The sequence below is a fragment of the Prunus avium genome, chromosome 3 (genome assembly GCF_965620075.1).
Source record: "Prunus avium chromosome 3, drPruAviu1.hap1.1, whole genome shotgun sequence".
Taxonomy (NCBI): Eukaryota; Viridiplantae; Streptophyta; class Magnoliopsida; order Rosales; family Rosaceae; genus Prunus; species Prunus avium.
The window spans coordinates 40,067,689-40,086,718 of record NC_142286.1 but is presented as its reverse complement, the minus strand read 5'-3'; the positions used below and the strand labels follow the sequence as shown (position 1 = coordinate 40,086,718).

The 19,030-nt window shown below is 37.0% G+C and overlaps 3 protein-coding genes across 4 annotated transcripts; all 3 read right to left on the bottom strand.

Moving 5' to 3' along the window:
* Positions 1 to 183: 183 nt before the first annotated feature.
* Positions 184 to 3,028, bottom strand: LOC110766084 (lysine histidine transporter 1-like). 2 transcript variants are annotated; one of them, XM_021969346.2, is made up of 8 exons: positions 2,590 to 3,028; positions 2,312 to 2,499; positions 1,716 to 2,099; positions 1,229 to 1,622; positions 978 to 1,083; positions 786 to 877; positions 617 to 685; positions 184 to 530 (listed from the first exon to the last, which is right to left on the bottom strand). In XM_021969346.2, the coding sequence occupies exons 1-8, from the start codon at positions 2,641 to 2,643 to the stop codon at positions 432 to 434; spliced, it is 1,386 nt and encodes a 461-aa protein (XP_021825038.1). In that variant the 5' UTR covers positions 2,644 to 3,028; the 3' UTR covers positions 184 to 431. The 2 variants fall into 2 exon arrangements, with proteins under 2 accessions (XP_021825038.1, XP_021825037.1); XM_021969345.2 differs by having other exon boundaries at positions 2,312 to 2,508; positions 2,590 to 2,914.
* An 899-nt stretch (positions 3,029 to 3,927) lies between these two features.
* On the bottom strand, positions 3,928 to 8,227 carry LOC110766092 (lysine histidine transporter 1). The gene is made up of 8 exons (XM_021969355.2): positions 8,057 to 8,227; positions 6,375 to 6,532; positions 5,888 to 6,271; positions 5,214 to 5,607; positions 4,995 to 5,100; positions 4,815 to 4,906; positions 4,639 to 4,707; positions 3,928 to 4,534 (listed from the first exon to the last, which is right to left on the bottom strand). Exons 1-8 carry the CDS (start codon positions 8,102 to 8,104, stop codon positions 4,436 to 4,438), a joined length of 1,350 nt encoding a protein of 449 aa, XP_021825047.1. The 5' UTR covers positions 8,105 to 8,227; the 3' UTR covers positions 3,928 to 4,435.
* A 7,250-nt stretch (positions 8,228 to 15,477) lies between these two features.
* On the bottom strand, positions 15,478 to 18,991 carry LOC110766097 (uncharacterized). The gene is made up of 2 exons (XM_021969359.2): positions 17,699 to 18,991; positions 15,478 to 17,056 (listed from the first exon to the last, which is right to left on the bottom strand). Exons 1-2 carry the CDS (start codon positions 18,404 to 18,406, stop codon positions 15,701 to 15,703), a joined length of 2,064 nt encoding a protein of 687 aa, XP_021825051.1. The 5' UTR covers positions 18,407 to 18,991; the 3' UTR covers positions 15,478 to 15,700.
* Positions 18,992 to 19,030: the final 39 nt, after the last annotated feature.

Genomic DNA, 19,030 nt, shown 5'->3' with positions numbered 1-19,030 from the left:
GAGATATGTGGATCTCAAAATTATGCCTTTGATAAGAGAGATAATGTATTTCCTTGTTTCTCTACTGCCGTGGTTCAATCTGTAATCTGTAATCTGTGAGTCTGGGACTCCGTTCTACTTCAAGTATCACTAGCAATAGTCAACAGATCTATTTCATTGATGCTGAAATTAAATGGCAATACCTTCACCAAAAATAAATGACAATACATTCATGAGATACACATTGAACGCCCAAAAATAAACTCTGAGAAGAAGAGCCTGCTTAATAAGTTTTGTTCTGAGTAACTCCGTCGGCACCTCCTTACAAACTAGACTGAACAACCCTATTTTCGTATGTCTTCATGTACTTATTTGTTACATATGGTTGCATTGCATCTATATGCATTTAATTTCAGGGTAAAACATACTTGTGCATTTGCCAAGCTTGTATACTAATTGTAGAATTTGTAGTTCTTTGCTTGAATTATGATATTCCTTAACCCTCCAATAGGTGATAGGATCATCAGCAGAACACCCAGTGTAATGCAAATCTGAAATTAATGAAGCCAATTTAGAAATGGAGCTGGTCCTGTCTTTAAAGCAGAGATATTTATTCAAACTTGAAAAACATACGTACCCAGTTAACAACCCAAGATAGGCTAAACTTCCTTGGTTTCTTGATGGCAAGCCACATAATGCAAGGGAGCTGAAGAATGAAATTGAATGGATGACGTTGTTTTTTTTAAAACTTCAAACTTCAACTTAAATTTGACCACAAATAAAGAGACAGATACTAGGAGACTTACAAAGTATGTTGTTGGGGAAAACGCAAATCCTCCAAAGAATCCTAGAAGACCACCAAAGAAGGGAAAAGTAATGCCAACGAACATTGTGAACGCTGAAATCAGTAACACAGGCGCATGATTAAATATACACTCTGGTGAGTGATTGCATTGCTCTTAGTCTCACTCTCCTGGATGAGGGGATGAACTACTTACCGACATAAGTGTTCCGGGAAATGAAGCGAAGCATTGTAGTGGGTCTAAAATGGAGTTTCTTTACCAACAAGGTTTCTATCATGTCAAATACTGGCATTGCATATAGCTGCAACAAGACAAAGCAAAACCCAACAAGAATTTATCAAAATCTAATTGCAAACTTACCAAGACTGGAGCATGATCTGAAGTTCAGATTCTGAACTTTCCAGTGTGGATAGCTTGGCAGATTGGAAAGAAGAAGTAAAACACACCTGATAACTCCCAATGACATGGATGACAACAAACATGTTTGCTGTTATGATGAGCCATTCAGGTTTCTCCAAGGAGATGAGGATGTTGTCCTCAACTTTGTTGCCAAAAATGTAATATCCAATGAAAGCAACTGGAAAGTAGCATAAGGCCACGACTATATAGGCGATCACCACTCCTCTCCACATAGGCTTCTTCGATGGCTTCTCCGGAGTAGAAGGGATTGTTGCTTGGATCTCCAAGACCACATTATGGCCTGCATAGGCAAAAGCTACATCCCCCAAAGCAGTGAAGAAGTTGAAGATCGTTCCCGATGTGCTCGGAGCTAAATACCCGTATTCTACATCTGGCTGAACACCCTTGTGGACTGAAGCCGTCCATGCAATAGTAGAGTAACTGCAACCACAATCAATCAAACAACAAAATGTTTAAGAATCTTATGTTTCCTAATTTGTGTTTATATGATAATTAATTTATTTAATGCTGTACCTTAATGACATGACTGCTGCAGCTAATGAAACACCAGAGATGGAGTTAAAGTTGGGGAGATGGGCGAGCACAAAGTGAGCAGAGGCAAAGATCATGATGAAGTAGGTGAGTTTGATTGGGTCTTTGTCTTTGCGAGCTATGTTATGGATCTTCTGCAGGGATTTTCCACCTGTTACCATATACACAATGTCCACACCAACTTCGCATATCAGCTGTTGGGGCACCACAATCCAAAGTCCAAGCTTTTCACCAAAGGCATGTTGACCCAGCTCATGGTACCTATCAAACCTCTTTCCAGGAACCATTTCATGCATCTCAACCATTTGCCATAGAGTGAACAAGGTGATCACCCATGACAATACCAGAATAACAGTACCAGGACCCCTGAAATTAAACAAGCAATTTAAGAAGGGGCTTGTAACTCAAGTGGTTAAGAGCCTGCACCTGAGGCCCTATGTTCAAATCCCCCCTCCCCCAAGCATCGCTTGTATAAATAAAACAAGCAATTTAAAACTTTATTTCTTATTGTTTTTTAAATTTGTTGGTAGTTGGATCATATTCATAAAACAAAATTTAGTGTTTTGAATAAAACATACCATCCAAGATTGGACATGGCATAAGGGAGACTGAGAACACCAGCTCCAACCATGGCAGTGACATTGTGGAAAGCTGAGTACCACCATTTTGCATTCCTTGAAGAAGTGATTGGAAGCCAATCATCTATTTCCTTCTGCCTCTTTAGTTGTTCATCTATCTTTGATTGCTTCTCCGGTTGCTCGTCTATCTGTGATTTCTAGTACACAATTCCACTATTAATCCTTAAACAAACTCACAACCCAATGGTTGAAAAAAATGAATCAAACTCTAGTCTTACATTGCTGGAGACGGGGACAGAAGAGTTTTGGTCGGTTGGAGCTTGAACCCCCATGGATGCAGAGAGTAGCTAGCAGCTAGGCTTGGCGTCAAGTCTTGCAGGCAGGAATCAGAGCATGGAAATTAAACATGAATGGTAAGATGAAACATATAATTTATCGGAGGTGAGGTGACAGAATGTCAAGCTCAAGAAAACTCCGTCCAAGGGAGTCTTGAGCGGACTTGAAGTTGATATTTTTGTTTGCTAGCCTTCGCTAAGGAATATTCTATTCGGCCTGTCAAGTTTCAACCAAATGCGAAATAAACTTTAAAGTATAGAAATACAAATTTCATATAATGCTTTTGTTTGCTTTCATGCTGGTTGGATGGGGAAAGAAAGTGACCCTCCTTGAATTTTAGTACCAAGTACCAACAACTGGTTCTTTCTAGTTTCATGCAGGCACAGAGAGCAACAGGATTCTTAAATTACTTCCTTCACAGACTTATATATTTCCTTCTCTTAAGTCTTTCCCATTTATAATTTCATAGTTACAATTAACCTCAAAAACTGGCTTGAAGCATGAGTTGAACGCTCACTCTGGTCATAATAGACAACAGAAAATTGAAAGGTTGTTGATATTATTTTAATTTTGTATAATCTTCTTATTGGATTAAAACTAGAAACAAAAAATGGTTATCAAAGGGACCGCAGTAAATTGATAACAATTTCACTTCACCGGCCTATAAGAAAGGTCACTTGTTGCAAAGAGTAAGTGACACAATGACTCTGGCTAATAAAACAACACAAAACAAAGTTGAAGGACACGGTTATGAAGAACAAGAGTTTCAATGAGTTGAAAATATGTACAGAAAGAAACTACCTTTTGCTGTCCCTGAAAATATGAAGAACAAGAATTTCTCATAAGACAAATTTCTTTATGATTCCTGTTGCTGCCTATCTCATATCATATCATATGGTACATTAATATAATCGACCTAGTCAAAGATCCTTCTGCCATTTGTGGACTGGTGGTCTCTCCAAAGAGAAGATTACAAGGTCAAGCTGGGATTATGATACTCTGTCAGGCTGTCAGCTCACACCCATTTTTTAATATTATCACTTTCTTTTTTTATTGAGTGATCCCAACTAGTTTAAAATTAAATTTACAAACAGAGCATATCGAAGATTATATACCCGGTACGGGGAGTTAAGAGCATTTACACATGCATCTTATATACCCCAAAACAGAGGATTTCAGAGATTTCAAACTATCAGATTCAGACATTAATATCTGACCAAAATGTTTAACCAAATTACTCAAATTTATTTGGCGGATCCAAACCCTATTAAGATTGGTCATAAGGGTAACTGCACTGAGGCTAATTGCTTAAATTTCTTCTCATGACATGTATTATAGGATAAGATCAATCTGTATTGAAAATCTGCTAACATTTCACACCTACCCACTTCAGAATGCAGAAACAAACACAAAAAAGAAATTAATTTAAGACGATATACATGCATCCACAAAACACATAAAAAGAAAAGAGAAGAGGAAACAGTAGAGCTCTTTTGGGAGCTCCTTGAATTTGGTCCCATGGTTAAAGTCTTTTCCCCGGAAACACCATCTACAAAGTGTTCTCCAAAAGCAACCTTATTTATTTTTCTCCGATGATTGCAGGACCCTTGAGGTATATAGTCCTTAATTAATTCTTCATCGTCATCAACAGCTTTCTTCTTTCTTCTTTCTTCTTTCTTCTTTCTTCTTTCTTCTTTTTTTTTTTTTAAATCTTTTGAATGGGTTTTCATATGCATCCTGCAGCAACCTACTACCCTTTGAGGCATTCAGCCTGGAAGGCTTGATGACTTATGAGTAAAATGTGTAGTTCTTGGCTTCAATTATGATTGTTCTCAATCCTCCAATAGGTGAAAGGATCATCAAAAGAACACCAAAAAAGATGCAAATCTGAAATTGATGGAAGTGAAAAGTATAAGATCAACTGAAACAGAAGTAAAAGCAAATGAGCACATTGTGAACAATATAAAGTACATGTAAAAATTTGAACATACATAGTTACACCACCAAGACAAGCTGAACTTTCTTGGTTTGTAGATGGCAAGCCACATTATGCAAGGGAGCTGCAGATATTAAGAAGTTCATTCATGTGAGAAATTTATTTACAGACTAGTATTTGATTGAATCAAAATTTGCAAGTAACGTTTTGCTAAAGAACTGTGGGGCTTACGAAATATGTTGTTGGTGCAAAAGCAAATCCTCCGAAAAATCCAAGGAGACCGCTGAAGAAAGGGAAGGTAATACCAACGAACATGGTGAATGCTGCAACAAAATGTCAATTAGAATTCATTCATCCAACTTCAGTTTAACTGAGGCTTAACTTGATGGAATTAAGGAAAAGTGTACTTACCGACATATATATTGCGCGTAATGAAGCGAAGCGTTCTGGTGGGTCTGAAATTTAACTTCTTTACCAATACAGTTTCTATCATGTCAAACACTGGCATTGCATAAATCTGCATTAGCACATACACACAGAAGCAAAGTTAGACTAATGGTGGGCAAAAAATAAAATAAAATAAAATCTTTTGGAAAGAAAAGAAAGGGAATTGGAGAGTTTAAAACTCACCTGATAGCTTCCAATAACATGGATGACAACAAACATGTTGGCCATTGCAATGAGCCACGAAGGTTTTTCTAGTGAGATGAGGATATTATCGTCAACTGAATTGCCAAATATATAATAGCCGATGAGAGCAACTGGGAAGTAGCACAAAGCCACAACTATATAGGCAACAATTACTCCTCTCCACATGGGTCCCTTGGAAGGCTTCTCCGGCGTCGATGGAATTGTTGCTTGTATTTCCAGAACCACATTGTGCCCGGCATAAGCAAAAGCCACTTCCCCCAAGGCATTGAAGAAGCCGAACACAGTTCCTGATGTAGACTTGGCTTTATATCCGTATTGAACATTGTCTACCACACCCTTGTTTACAGAAGCTGCCCAAGCAATGGTAGAGTAACTGCAAGCATCAAAACATTGAAGAAATTAGTTCAACAAAACATTAATTAACTTCAATTAAGAAAAAATTAAGGGCTTGTTTAGGACTACTTCAATAGGAAGCACTTGTGGTCATAGGCGTTTTTTATATAAGTGCTTTTATTAGAAGAACATTGAAATTTTGTTGAAAATTCAAGTGCTTCTAGAAAAGCGTTTTAATGATCGATAAATATATTTCAATTGTTATTTGTTAGCCATTCCAGAAGCACTCCAAAACGGAGCCTAAATGAAATTATATATACCTCAAGGACATGACTGCTGCTGCCAAAGATACACCAGAAATGGAGTTCAAGTTGGGGAGGTGGGAGAGGACAAAGTGAACAGAAGCAAAGATCATGATGAAGTAAGTTAATTTGATATTTTTGCATCCTGGGCAGACAGATTTGTGGACCTTCTGCAGTGATCTTCCTCCAGTGACCATATAAACAATGTTGACACCAACTTCCACAACCAGCTGCTGAGGCACCACAATGTAAAGACCAAGTTTTTCACCAAAGGCATGTTGACCCAACTCGTGGTATCTATCAAACCGCTTCCCAGGAACCATCTCATGCATCTCCACCATTTGCCACAGAGTGTACAATGTGATGATCCATGACAGCACCAAAATCACCACACCAGGACCCCTGATTTATTTTTATTTAAACACCATTAATTATTTATTAAAAAATAATAATATAATAATAACATAAAATTAAGCTTGCTTGAATTACAAGTAACATAACATACCATCCAAGTTCTGACATGGCATAAGGGAGACTGAGAACACCAGCTCCGACCATGGCTGTGACATTGTGGAAAGCTGAGTACCACCATTTTGCATTCCTTGAAGAAGTAATTGGAAGCCAATCATCGATCGCCTTCTGCTTCGCTAATTTTGCATCAATCTGATAACATAACATGTTTCCTTAGCAACAATCCTTAAACAACAAATTTTGTCACCCAAATGAATTGTTACAATAATTTGTCATGTGATGTGAATTTTTCAGCTGGATGCACCACCAGTGGTATAGTTGGAATTCTAGGGACTTACGGGGGTGTTTTCGAAATAAACATCCAGTGAATCTTATTATTTGGTATCCGGGTATCCCGTTCGTATCTTCAGGGAAGAGTTAAAAAGTTGAAAAAAGGGCTTTTATGAATTTTGTCAACTTGTGAGTGAGCTGTATCTAAGCAGTGTCCTATTAGCTTTGGACACGTGGTATCTACTCTTTTCAAACATAGGGCCCATTTTAGTAAAAAAACTTATTTGTAACGGAGATGGCCCAGCACCATTTGATTACGACCAACGGTACAATAGCCCATTTTCTATTCAATTTTTTGGCCTAAATACTTGCCTATTTCTTGCGTGTACCAATTGAAGTATTTTGAATTAAAAATCCATCCTTAGAATTATAATTGTGACAACTGGAAAACGGAAACTGCCAACAAATCAAGACATATGTAAAGGCTAGGAAAATAAATGCAAGATGGAATATACTATACAATTTGGAAACAAGGAAAATCAAGTGGATGAAGACCTCATTTGCAAATAATATCTCATTGTGTGTTGTTGAGTCAAAACACATCAAATTAAAAATTAAGACATAACATGACATCAAGGAAGTAAATACATATTATCCAAAACTCTTTGTACATGGGACATGATTATACAAAAAGGAAAGTTTATTTTAAGAGTGTATAATTTGTTTCTTACAAAGTCATCTTACCACGTGACCGGTAAATGTAATAGTCAGATGAAACTCTTTCATTTCCGAATTTTGTTTGATAGTGAGAACACAAAGACTATTTATATCTATATCTATGTGGTCCTGAATCGAAGTATATTAGTCAACTCCTTGGAATTCAAAGCTGAATGACATATGCAGGAAATTAAACAAGAGATGCCGTAGGGCAGCGGTTTAGGATAGAAACGGGGAACTTTCCTCCAAATTGAGTGAAATAATGACGAAACTGAGACTGAAATAACACCAGAACACAACACCTCATCTCAGACTGAAACTGAGAGAAAGCCTACGAAATTGCAAAGCAAGAATAGGAAGAGAAAGTATATAAGTATTAACTTGCGAGATTTACATGTGTGTTTGTTTGACTGATATTATGTATGTTGCTGCATTTTCCATTTTCCTACTTTAAGGTGGATTCAAATAGAGCATTAATAATACAATCAAACTATCTATTTACCCCCCATTTTTCTTTCCCCTTGTGTTTCTCGGGAAACAAACACATGTTTAGTGTAATTCTCATAACAAGATCATATATAGTTAGTCATAGAGCAAGCGAAGAAAAAAACAAACAAAGCAAGCTTTCGAAACATGTGTTAAAAACAATAGTGCCCCGACATTTTGGAGCTTTCGAAAGTGTCAAAGAGAGAGAGAGAGAGAGAGAGAGAGAGAGAGAGAGAGACTTACATCTGTAGAGGCATAATTGTTCTGGTCAGTTGGAGCTTGGGTTCCCATGGCCGGCACAAAATGGCGAGGATACACAAGACAAAAGCAACTAAGAGAGAGAGAGAGAGAGAGAGGGAGAGCAAGAGAGAGAACAAAATACAAGGTAAAAAACCAGCACAGACATTAGCGAGGTGCTCTTTCTATCATATATATAGAACGCTCAAAGTCCCACGTGAGTATTTGACTAAAATACCCTTCCATCCGACGTGCGAAGAAGAAGAGCCCTCACTCAGCTAAGACACTGTTTTTTGTTTGACTTTCCAAACACAAATTTTGTTTTTCTTTCTAAAGTACTTTATCTATACAATGAAAAAGAAAAAATGATGAAATTTCTAGGAAACGACCTGGAAATCGCGTATAATTAAAATGAAGGTGTTGACCAAAAAATTAAAATTAAAATGAAGGTGGAAACACAAACACGCAATCGGAGAGTTCATACAGATCGTAGGTTCACATTTTATATAGCTAAAAGGCAAAAACAAAAAACAATTATACCAAAAAGGAAAAAAATTCCTAGGTGCAAGGTTAAAAATACAACATCAATAAGATTCTATGTGGATGGATAAATTTAGAGATTCCTAATACAATCTCTAATTTAAAATTAATTAGGTTCAATTCAAATAGAAGTTTGTTCAGAAAAGAATATATAAAACTTAATCCAAATAGAATTTTAATTAATCTTTTTGTTTTAGTTAGAATGATTCATCTGATATTCATTCATATGTTTCTTTTATTTTTTACCACGTAATTAATACAAAACTTAATGCACTCTTAACGTTATGTTGAAGCATTTTAATTATACTTTTTTTGGCCACAAGTCGTCCCATGAATTTCTTTTCTTTGAGAATCAAAAGTCCTATGTTTTTCTAATCTATATTACACATGGAGCCTAAGACATGTTACCGTAAAGAAGGGATTCCTTAAATATCTGATTTTTTACAGAGATAATCTTTGAGATAATATCTAAAACTAGACTGTTTCAAATGAAATAGCGTCATGGTTGGTCGATTGAACCACAACCACTTAAGCATGCCAACTTGTATTGTATGGCTCCCATAATGTTATGTGTCCATCTGTCGTCTCGCGTTCTTGGCTATTTGATTCTTGACATGAAGATATATAGAATATGTTTAATTTCTATCTTCATTATTATTCTTATCCAATTATATATATTGGTGGTGATGGTTACTGTTCACTGGCTGAATCAATATTATGAATATACTATTAATTATCTTCGTTTCGTATTAATTAACAAAACTAAATGGTAATAATATTATTTATCAGTGGCCCTTTTTTTTATGCTCTCATTAATTTCATTGGCATAATTGGCAGTTGATTTCCACCCCGTGTTCAATCTTATCTTCACATCCATCATGTAAATTTGAAAAAATACAATTATAATCCTAAAAATACTATTTAATTGATAATTCAAGCAAATTCGAGTAAAGTTTGACAGAGGCACATAGCCCTGTTGTGGTTGTGGCAAACTTCTAAAATATTTATCTAGTTCGTCAAACACAACTTGATCCTCTTTATATCTCAACTACGTACTAATAATTAACAAAGATATTTTATTTGAATTAATAATTAAATTGTATTTTAGGAATAATAATGAGTGAAAAGATATAATTGTGTTTTTTAAAATGTACATGGTGGGTGAAGAAATAAGACCGGAAGCGAAAATATCAACACTGATTCTAACATTGTATGATGGGTGAGGTGGTTTTACTATGATTCGAAGATCGCGACATGGCCTGCTCTGCACCAGGGGAACGTTACATGAAAATGGAAATAGAATAGAAATTAATGTTGCACATATATATATATCATGTATGATGGTTAGTTTGTCTGTGATGATAGTGATCATCACTACTATGCTTTGCCCACGACGAACTCATGTGAATATTAATACCTGTGTGGACTCACTGGTATTGGATTTGGATATTTTATATAAAGAGTACTGAGGGGAAGAGAGATATTTCGAACATGCTGTTTTGAATTGATTGAGTAAGTGACTTAGTTTTTCATTAGGTATACATTTTTGGATCATGATAAGATTTATCCTCTTTACAAAGTGTGAATCGCTGAACCAAGATATGAAATCATGGCGTGCAGGTGCAACAGCATAATCAAGAGATATTTACTACTGTGGAATAGATAAGTACGTGCAACTTCTAAATCTCATCACGTGTATATATTACATATACACCAGGGGATGTCAACTATGCGATAAAAGTGGTTATGGAAATAGGAGATGTGGTTTATGGGGTGACGAATTTTAAGTTTGTTTAGATACTGAAATTGCTCCTTAAATACTGGATGCATATAATATAATATTTTACCTGGGAGGCCAATGATATATATCTTTATGCATACTTCTTGCCTCCTTTACTGTAAGGAGATACTTTTTCTTTATGTGAATAAGTTTGACACGCATGCAAAAATAATTAATCAAAAAAAAACTTATGCACATATGTCACACTACTATTGGCAAACATTAATGTAGGAAATCCTACTTACACGGTAAGGAGGGAAGTATTTTTCTATTTGTGATTAATGTATGTATGAATGAACGGACTAGAATTAAGTAGATAGTGCCAAATGAAAGATTCATTTCTTTTTTTGGTTAGGTTAAGTGAATGAAAGATTCAGTGGAGAGTATCTGTATCCATATGGAACGTGGAGGAAAAGTTAATTAAAAAGTATGAGAGAATAAATATGTATAATGATCACCACCACCAAGGCAGGGCAAGGCTAGTACTCACATCACATGATGATGTTTGTTGTAGATATTTCTATAGCTTTAACATATCAAATAGATTCAAGGGCAGAGGAGGCCCCAGAAGAATCAAGCAAATATTACTACAAAATAGTTAAACCACGACACAAAGTAGACGACGGTGCATCTTAAAATCGTCGTTATGTTTTAAAAGACGACGGTGTTTTTAAAACCGTCATGATATATCATCTTATACACTACTAGCGTTAGATTGATTTTTAAAAGACGACGCTTGTCACTAACAAGAGTCGTCTTTTAAAACACGCTGAACAAAAAAAAGGCCACTTGATTTTTAAATTAAAAATCAAGTGGCCTTTTTTTTGTAAAGACGACGGTTTTTTTTTAAAGAACTGTCGTCTATTATATTTAAAGATGACCATTTTTTTAAAGAAATGTCATCTATTATATGTAAAGACGACGATTTTTTGAAAGAACCGTCGTCTATTATATGTAAAGACGACGGTTTTTTTGGAAGAACTGTCGTTGTTTTGTTATATAGACGACGGTTTGTGACAAAAAATCGTCGTTGTTTATAGGTAAGGACGACGTTTTTGTTAAAACCGTCGTTAGTTGTAGGCAAAATACGACGGTTTTTATTTACAAAAAAAGGCCACTTGATTTTTAAAAGACGACGCCTGTCACTAACAAGCGTCGTCTTTTAAAACACGCTAAAAAAAGGCCGCTTAAGTGAATTCGCGCTGGACAAATTTTCAGATTTTCCCCCGTCTCTAAAAACCTTATCTCTCCTTCCTTGAAACCCTCCTGAGCTCTCTAAAACACCCTCATGAAACTCTCTACAAAATCATCAAAAAATCGATATCAATGAAGGAGTTGAGAGATTGAGGTCTTCGCAGATCCATAAGATGGAGAGGGAGGTTCTATATTTGAGAATCAAAGCTGGTTGGATGGTGAAGATCTCGATCTCCATGCTCTTTAACGATGATCTCCATCTCAGGTGTTCAACTCTCTCATCAACCTTAGCGGCTTGGTCTGGTTAGTTTTCCAATTTCGTAGTCGCAATGTAGAAAGACTCGTCGAAATCTGTCGCACAGGCCACTTCAGGCCCATGGCTGTCATCACCACTTCAGGCCCTTGGCCCTCGCACTCCTTTAAAGGTCCAAGCCCTATAATTGTCCTAATTTCCTGATAATTGTGAAGATCGAAACCCTAGCCTCCTACCTTTCGAAAGGTTTGATTTGAAAGTCACCTAATCTCTCAATACCCTTCTATATCTTGCTAGTGATTTCTGGATTAGTCTATTTGCGTTTCTGGTATGTTCTTTGTCTCCCTGATTTTAGATTTTCTGTCTCTATTGATTTGTCTGGTTTGTTTACATATTTTTTTTATTTCTGGTTTCTTTGTAGATTTTCTGATTTGGTTCTCAGGAGATGAGGAGGAAGCTTGCAGATTTATAACTTTAGTATTACAAAAAAATTAACGACAGTTTGATCCCCATTGTCTATTTCGTTTTTTGTAGTAGTGAAAAAGTAGAAATAATAAAGGAGATTCACTATTATACCCAATATAAGAGCCCAAATTATAAAAAAATTCTATATGAAATGGATTTTAGAAACACACCGAAAACCCATTTACAACATATCAAAAATGCTTTTAACTTATTTTAAATTACAAAATTACAATTAATTTCTTAAAACAAACCCAACCCCTAAACCTCATAAAAAAAAGCCCAAAACACTCAATAGGGCATCAAAGTAATTTAATAATCAAAATTAAATTCAATAGGGCTAGCTTTCATTTTTTGAGTTTATTTATAAAAATTAAATAGTATAGGGTTTATTTATTGGGCATATGACTAAATATCTCAAACAATAATCAACGGTTAACACCAAAACTAGCAAATTTTTACTTTTCATTCGGTGGACTTTTCAAGTGTTTTGCACTTTTCATTTAGTCGCACGTGTATTGTATTGTATGCATAGTTTCCTCCACCTCTAATTTAGTGGCCTGCCCAAATTTGATCCTCCTCTCATGAGCTAGAGCCACCCAAATTTGATTTCTCAAGCAACACAATGAGAACGTTGACCTTTCTTAGCAGAATCTCACTTCCTTAGAGGAATCTAAAACAAATTTATTTATTTATTTCAACTATATGAATGATGATGCGTGCATAATAATATTATCATATGTTGGTGTAAAAACAAAAGTTTTGGTCTTCAAAATGACATACTCCTTTGTATTTGTAATAAAAAATTGTAAAATAATTCGGCGGTCCACTCAGAGACTCGCTCATATTCAATTCAAAGATGAAATAATGTAAGTATTTGTGTAAAGTGGTCAATGGCTGAATGGTGGGGGGTGGGCGCAAGTTCCTAAAGTTGCGTTTAAACTGAACTTGCTTTTGATTGATCTTCTCCCCACTCCCAATTTGCAGGCGTGGTGGGGCACACAATATTCTTCGATTCTTTTTTACACAAACGAAAGGAATGATATTGGTTGGAACTTGGAGGGATGAATCGAAACTAAAACATCAAATTTAAGAATAAATACTTTTAATCACTTGAACTAGCGCATTTTTATAATCTTTGATTCTTAAGCATCATTATCCGTGGAAACTTTCGCCACTATTAGCAGATGGGGTCTTCATCTTGAGGTTTTGACACCCACCTCATTTGCATAAAATGCAAATCCATCTGTCCAACAAATGTGTCACATCAGCAGAAGAAACCGTGGAACAATTGGAGTGGGACATTGTGGAAATTTCAGCCAAAATTGTACACACCAAGACTTTGGACCCAGAAGTTGCGGTCAACACTAGACGCCACGATGATGCTGTGTACACTTCACCTGTTTTGGACCCAGAAGTTGTAAGCTAGCTTTATTGTTAGACCATTCACTGGAATTGGATTAATGTCAAAGTAGTTGCCTTAAACTAAACCTAAACCTAGGCAATGTGTTTAAGCTAGAACAACCTACGCTGATTGGCTAAAAGGTTCACCATCGACAACAAGTCCACTTCGAGGAAAAACAGAAGAAGAAACCCTTAATTAAATCAAGCCCACAAAATTAAAGTCGAAAATTGTAGGCAGATAGAGTTTCGTACTCAACGTAATGAAAAAGAGGTACAGAATAAAAATAAATTCGAAGCCGCTTGGGGTCTAGTTCAACTATATCCAAGAAACTTGAGAGGAAATTATATATACATTACGATCCACGTCTGATATTCATTCATATAATTGTGTACAGGTCAAAGGCAGGAAAACAGGTACAATAAGTTCAAGTGGAGTTATCTGCAACTAGGGAAAACTGTGCCATTACGCAAAGCTTAGTAGGAAATTGTCAAAGACTTGGTATTCACGCTCTCAAATCTATGGCAGCTTGTGCTTGGATATACCTGATGATGTTAACATTGAAGAATTTCTTTTGGGAGATAGCGCGATAACAAAACATTTGTTGATTGAACGGAGAGACTGAAATTAATTTAATGACGTATATATATATATATATGTGTGTGTTTGTATGCGCGGGCGGGCTTTATTTTATAAATTTGGAACCAAGAATTTTCATATCATTTTACTTTGTGTGTGAACATAGATGCAATGATATTAACTAATTGCATGGAAGTATCCTATAGCTAGGGTTGACGTTAATTGTATGATTGTTTACCCTTGGCCAGGGTCCACTTACGCAAATACTCGAGGGTATAATATCTCTATCCTTCTCAAGACGATGTAGACGCGATGATCTGTTACCCAAAAAACAAAAAAACAAAAAAGAAGAAAAAGAGGAGGAAAAACAAGTATATGTGGTGGATGGATGAAGTAATTCAACATTAATTAACATAATAACATGTTGTCGACCATGGATTTGTTGGTTTTATTCGGACAAGGAAATACTGAAGATTTAGTTACCACCAAATCCTATATACAATACAACTAGCGACAATTTCTATGGATTATAATCTTGGTTTATAATTTAGACAAGATGATAGACTCAAGTACTTGAAGCACGTATACTTGCAGAGCATATTAAGATAAGATGGTTACACCAAAGTTGACTTGAACCAGGCAGCTCTCCTCCTTACTGTGACTTCCTTGGCGCTGATAAATTGGGTGGTTTGGTTTCGAATGTCGCTAGCTAGGGTTTGACTTGTATTGCTCTCTCGCTATCGGTTGCTCAATTTCTTCATATGTAGTTGTACCTTTTGGATTTCAACTTGGTTTTTTCGTCTGGGTGTTGTTTAGATTAACTTTATGTCTGGATCAGAGGTCGGCTTGTCTGTTCAAAGAAATAAAGACTATGCAACTTGCAGTAGTAGGACCACGTTCACAAACCCAAAACAAGAAGAAAAAGCCATGGCTGTTGACAAAATTAGACGACCTTTACAGTGTTGGGCTGCTGCAGGCCACACAAGTCTAAGCTTCAAGCTTGTTCCTTGAAAAGCTAACGCAACTTTTTTTTGCTTTGGGCCTACTGTTACAATTCTAAGGAGAAAATTAAGGGCTTTTTTTCTTATGATTAGGGATTGCTGGAGAGCACATTGCCCCAAAGAACCTGCGTAATGGTATGGAATAGAAAGAGATTGATGCAAACACTTCTTAACTAATTTTTTTTTTCTCTTTTTATTATTCATAATCTAGACAAGTTAAAACAAGCAAACATAACATACCATAAGATAAAAGTAAAAGATAGGAAAAACATAAAAAGTAACAGTACAAGCTATTCAAGTTACAGCTCTTCCTCTATGTTAGTGAGTTTGCATATAATATCCAAGCACCAAGCACTTCCTTTCCTTTCTGTGTTTTGACGTCTGCTTCATTGCAATGCAACCACCCAACTCTTCACATCACATCTTCACATCAACTCACTCAAGCCACTGAAATAACAGAAGGAGGAGGAGGAGAAGCATGCGTGAAACTTTGGTTCTGCTGTTGCTGCCTGGTAACAGGGTTTTTCACAGATAGGCCTGAGGCACCAAAACAGAAATACTGGCTCCTCAGCCTTCTATTTAGGGAGCCTTGTTTACCCAAGTTTGGCGTTTCATCATCAACTACTTGATTTGACCAAGATGGTCCAGCAGTATCAGTTTCAATGTACACACCTTTTTGTTTATCTAGAGAACTAGGTGAAGAGATTGATGATGATTTTGAAAATGAACTAGAGCGCGATCGACGTGGAACAGTTATGTGTGGAATTGCCTGCAGAACACCATGCCTTATGCCACAAGCAAACCTCTTCTTCGCAGATGGACTTGATTGGTTGCTCCTCACAGAAAGTGTCCGTTTGTTATTCGCAAGTGATGAAGGCTTTGAAAATCTCTCTCGAAGTGGTGTTGGTGTATCATCTGAACTGTTGCATATCTTGTTTGAATCCACCGAACCAAAATCAACCGATTTCTTGAATCTTTCGGGTTTTTTCTCCTTCATCCGGGGCCAGCCAATGACGCGTTTCAACTGTTGTGCTGCATAATTTACAGAACCTGGTTTTTTACTAGCGAATGAGCTGCGGTTCTCATTGGTTGGGTCATATGGGCTGATCAATTCTGGTGAAGGTGAATTGTTTCCTGTGCTATGCCGATCAGCAGTGGCATCTAATACATTTTCAATGCCTGTATGCAAGAAGATTTCTGTGTCAGAAATTCTAAATGATGTTCCAGGACTGCTTCCATCACCTTGCATCTTCAAGCGAGAAGCAATGGCTTTTCTTGCATTGTAATCTTGACAACCAAATATCCCCCCAGCTGAAATCAACTGCCTAATTAGTATCTCAGACGATGCAGAACGAGGCCATTGTCTGAGGTAATCAAGTGCTGTCATGCCATCAATGTCACGGGCATTGACATCAATTGATTGAGCAATCATCAGCAGTTGCACCAAGTCAGAATGAACATTCCCAATGATTGCCGTGTGAAGGGCAGTCCGTCCTTCGTTGTTTTTGGCATTGATGATGTCTTCAATGTTGAAAGCTTTCCCACATACCAATTGCTTCAGAAGCTGAATTTGTCTGTCCAATCTTCGGAAAGCAGGACTTTGAAAACCAGATACAGCCTTGTGGAGAAACGTTTCTCCAGAGTTGTTTCTCATGGAAATGGACGACGGAGAAGCAGATATAAGAGCTTCAGCTGCAGCTAATTGACCCCTTGAAGCAGCCACATGCAATGCTGTGTTGCCCTGATGGTCATTGGAGTTTATGATATCATAAGATGCTAAAAGGTATTTCACAACCTGCATGAATGACAAGATTGGTCACATTAATTAAGTGTATGGATCAAATCATTGCAATAGTTCAAGTCAGGTCAAGTCTTGAATCTTGATCTTAATCATGGAAGGGATAACCTCTGTCTTACATGAAACAAGTAGAACGGTGCTTACTAATAACGATCGGAGTTTTACACCTTTTGGAAAGTTTATGGAAAATATATCCACATAGTAAGTATAAGATGTGGAACTGCAAATCGAGTATTCTTTCAAAGTAAATTCTGAATAAGCATCAATTAAACTTCGGAACAATCATGAATCAGTCATCTAACATCTCTGGAAGCAAGAATATACATTAAAGTTAAATATCTATGTAGTCATTCATGATATGCTTTACGCAATAAAACCACGAAAAGCCACACAAAATTTATGTTTCTCTTCATCCTACTATATACAACCGCATAACCTCAGATTGTACTTGGCTAAGCTGATATATGCTTGTGCATGAATCATGCACAAAAGAAAAAGGAAAAATAAAGGGCGCAATTTGGAAAAGCAGAGCTTACAACAGCTGGGTCTTTTTTTTTTTGGTCAAAAGAAGAAAGAAGAAAAAAGATTGAATCTTTGCAAAAGCACATCTAGACTAGTATAAGGGGGAGAGTCTCTCACCTCTACCCGCCCTTTCCCAGCTGCTGCATGGAGGATAGTTGATCCCTGAATATCCCTGTAAGCCAAAACATCTGAGCAATCAGAAAGAAGCTCCTTCAAAATGCTCAAATTTCCTCCTCTGGCAGCAGCATGAACTGCCCTGTTAACCATCTCCCGCTTGTATACAGAAGGAATGTCCCCAATGTGTTCTTCCAGCTCTCCACCTTTGCCTGTCATAAATCTCGGCGAAACAGCAAAGTCAAAGAGCAGCCTGAAAACCTCAGTGTTCTTGCTCCTCGCAGCAGCATACAGTATATCAGTAATCCCAAATTCTCCTTCCCCAAAAACAAGCAGAGGGTTTCTTTCAAGTAGCTCTTGAACAAAACCGAGTTGTCCAGCTGAGGCAGCTGTGTACATAAGCCATCCACCATAACCAGCCCTGATGAGAGAGTTCTTTCCTTTCTTGGATTCACACTCATAGAAAAGCTTTCGAGCAACGTTTGAACGGCACTTGGCTACATCATCAAACTGTGCTTCATCATCCCATACTGTCTCAAGACGATGAATTCGGCGTAAAGATGTGAGCTTGATGAGGTGGTTGCTGTCAATGCGGAGGAGCTCTCGAACCAAGTCATAGTGACCATTAGCAGCTGCCCAATCAATCGGAGAAGCATACCACCATTGGTCCCCTGTACTCTCCCACCGAAGAGGAAAATATGTAGGAGGCATTCTGATGATTTTCTGAAGATGGTAGAAAATAGAGAGCTAGCTAGTTCTGATGATTTAGCAACACAAGAAGCAAGCAAGCTTAGCAAAAACAGGAACATGAAGAAATAAAGGAAGCAATAAAGGTCACAGAAAAAGAAGATAAGAGAAGAGGACCCTTTGGTATTAATTTAAGCAGTTGATCAACTACCAGCAATGCCAATAACAGAAGCACAGCAAGGGAAATAAAAGATGAAATAATTATGAATAATATAAAGTAGGAGGTATGGGATGGGAAACAACAATCATGGCTTACACAAATGGAAGCCAGAAAAAGGAAGAGGGCCTTGGAATGGATTGGGGGAAAGTAGGAGAGAAGAAGAATATAATATGGTTTTAGGGTCAATATCAAAACTAATATTGTGTTGTGTGTGACAGAGTTTTAGGCTTTTGATGACGGTGATAAGAAATAACCCTCCCCGCCAAAAGAAATTACCATAGGGTGAAACGAGATTCCTTTTCTACTGTGAATGTGAAATGAAAGTTACAGATAATGATGGTGTGATGTAGGGAAGGAGATTAAATTTACTGATACTTTTGGTTGGGGTAATGATAGAGGAGCAGAGGAAGCAGAGCTGGTGGGTTGGA

Excerpts from the sequence above, each read along its gene's own strand:
- LOC110766097 (XM_021969359.2), bottom strand. The coding sequence starts at position 18,406 with ATGCCTCCTACATATTTTCCTCTTCGGTGGGAGAGTACAGGGGACCAA. Across the intron at positions 17,057-17,698 it reads CTGGGAAAGGGCGGGTAGAG|GTTGTGAAATACCTTTTAGC; the intron begins GTGAGAGACTCT and ends TCATTCATGCAG.
- LOC110766092 (XM_021969355.2), bottom strand. The coding sequence starts at position 8,104 with ATGGGAACCCAAGCTCCAACTGACCAGAACAATTATGCCTCTACAGAT. Across the intron at positions 6,533-8,056 it reads ACAATTATGCCTCTACAGAT|ATTGATGCAAAATTAGCGAA; the intron begins GTAAGTCTCTCT and ends TTATGTTATCAG. Across the intron at positions 4,535-4,638 it reads TGTCTTGGTGGTGTAACTAT|ATTTGCATCTTTTTTGGTGT; the intron begins GTATGTTCAAAT and ends CATCAATTTCAG.
- LOC110766084 (XM_021969345.2), bottom strand. The coding sequence starts at position 2,643 with ATGGGGGTTCAAGCTCCAACCGACCAAAACTCTTCTGTCCCCGTCTCC. Across the intron at positions 1,084-1,228 it reads ATGTCATTGGGAGTTATCAG|CTATATGCAATGCCAGTATT; the intron begins GTGTGTTTTACT and ends GTCTTGTTGCAG. Across the intron at positions 531-616 it reads TATCTTGGGTTGTTAACTGG|ATTTGCATTACACTGGGTGT; the intron begins GTACGTATGTTT and ends CATTAATTTCAG.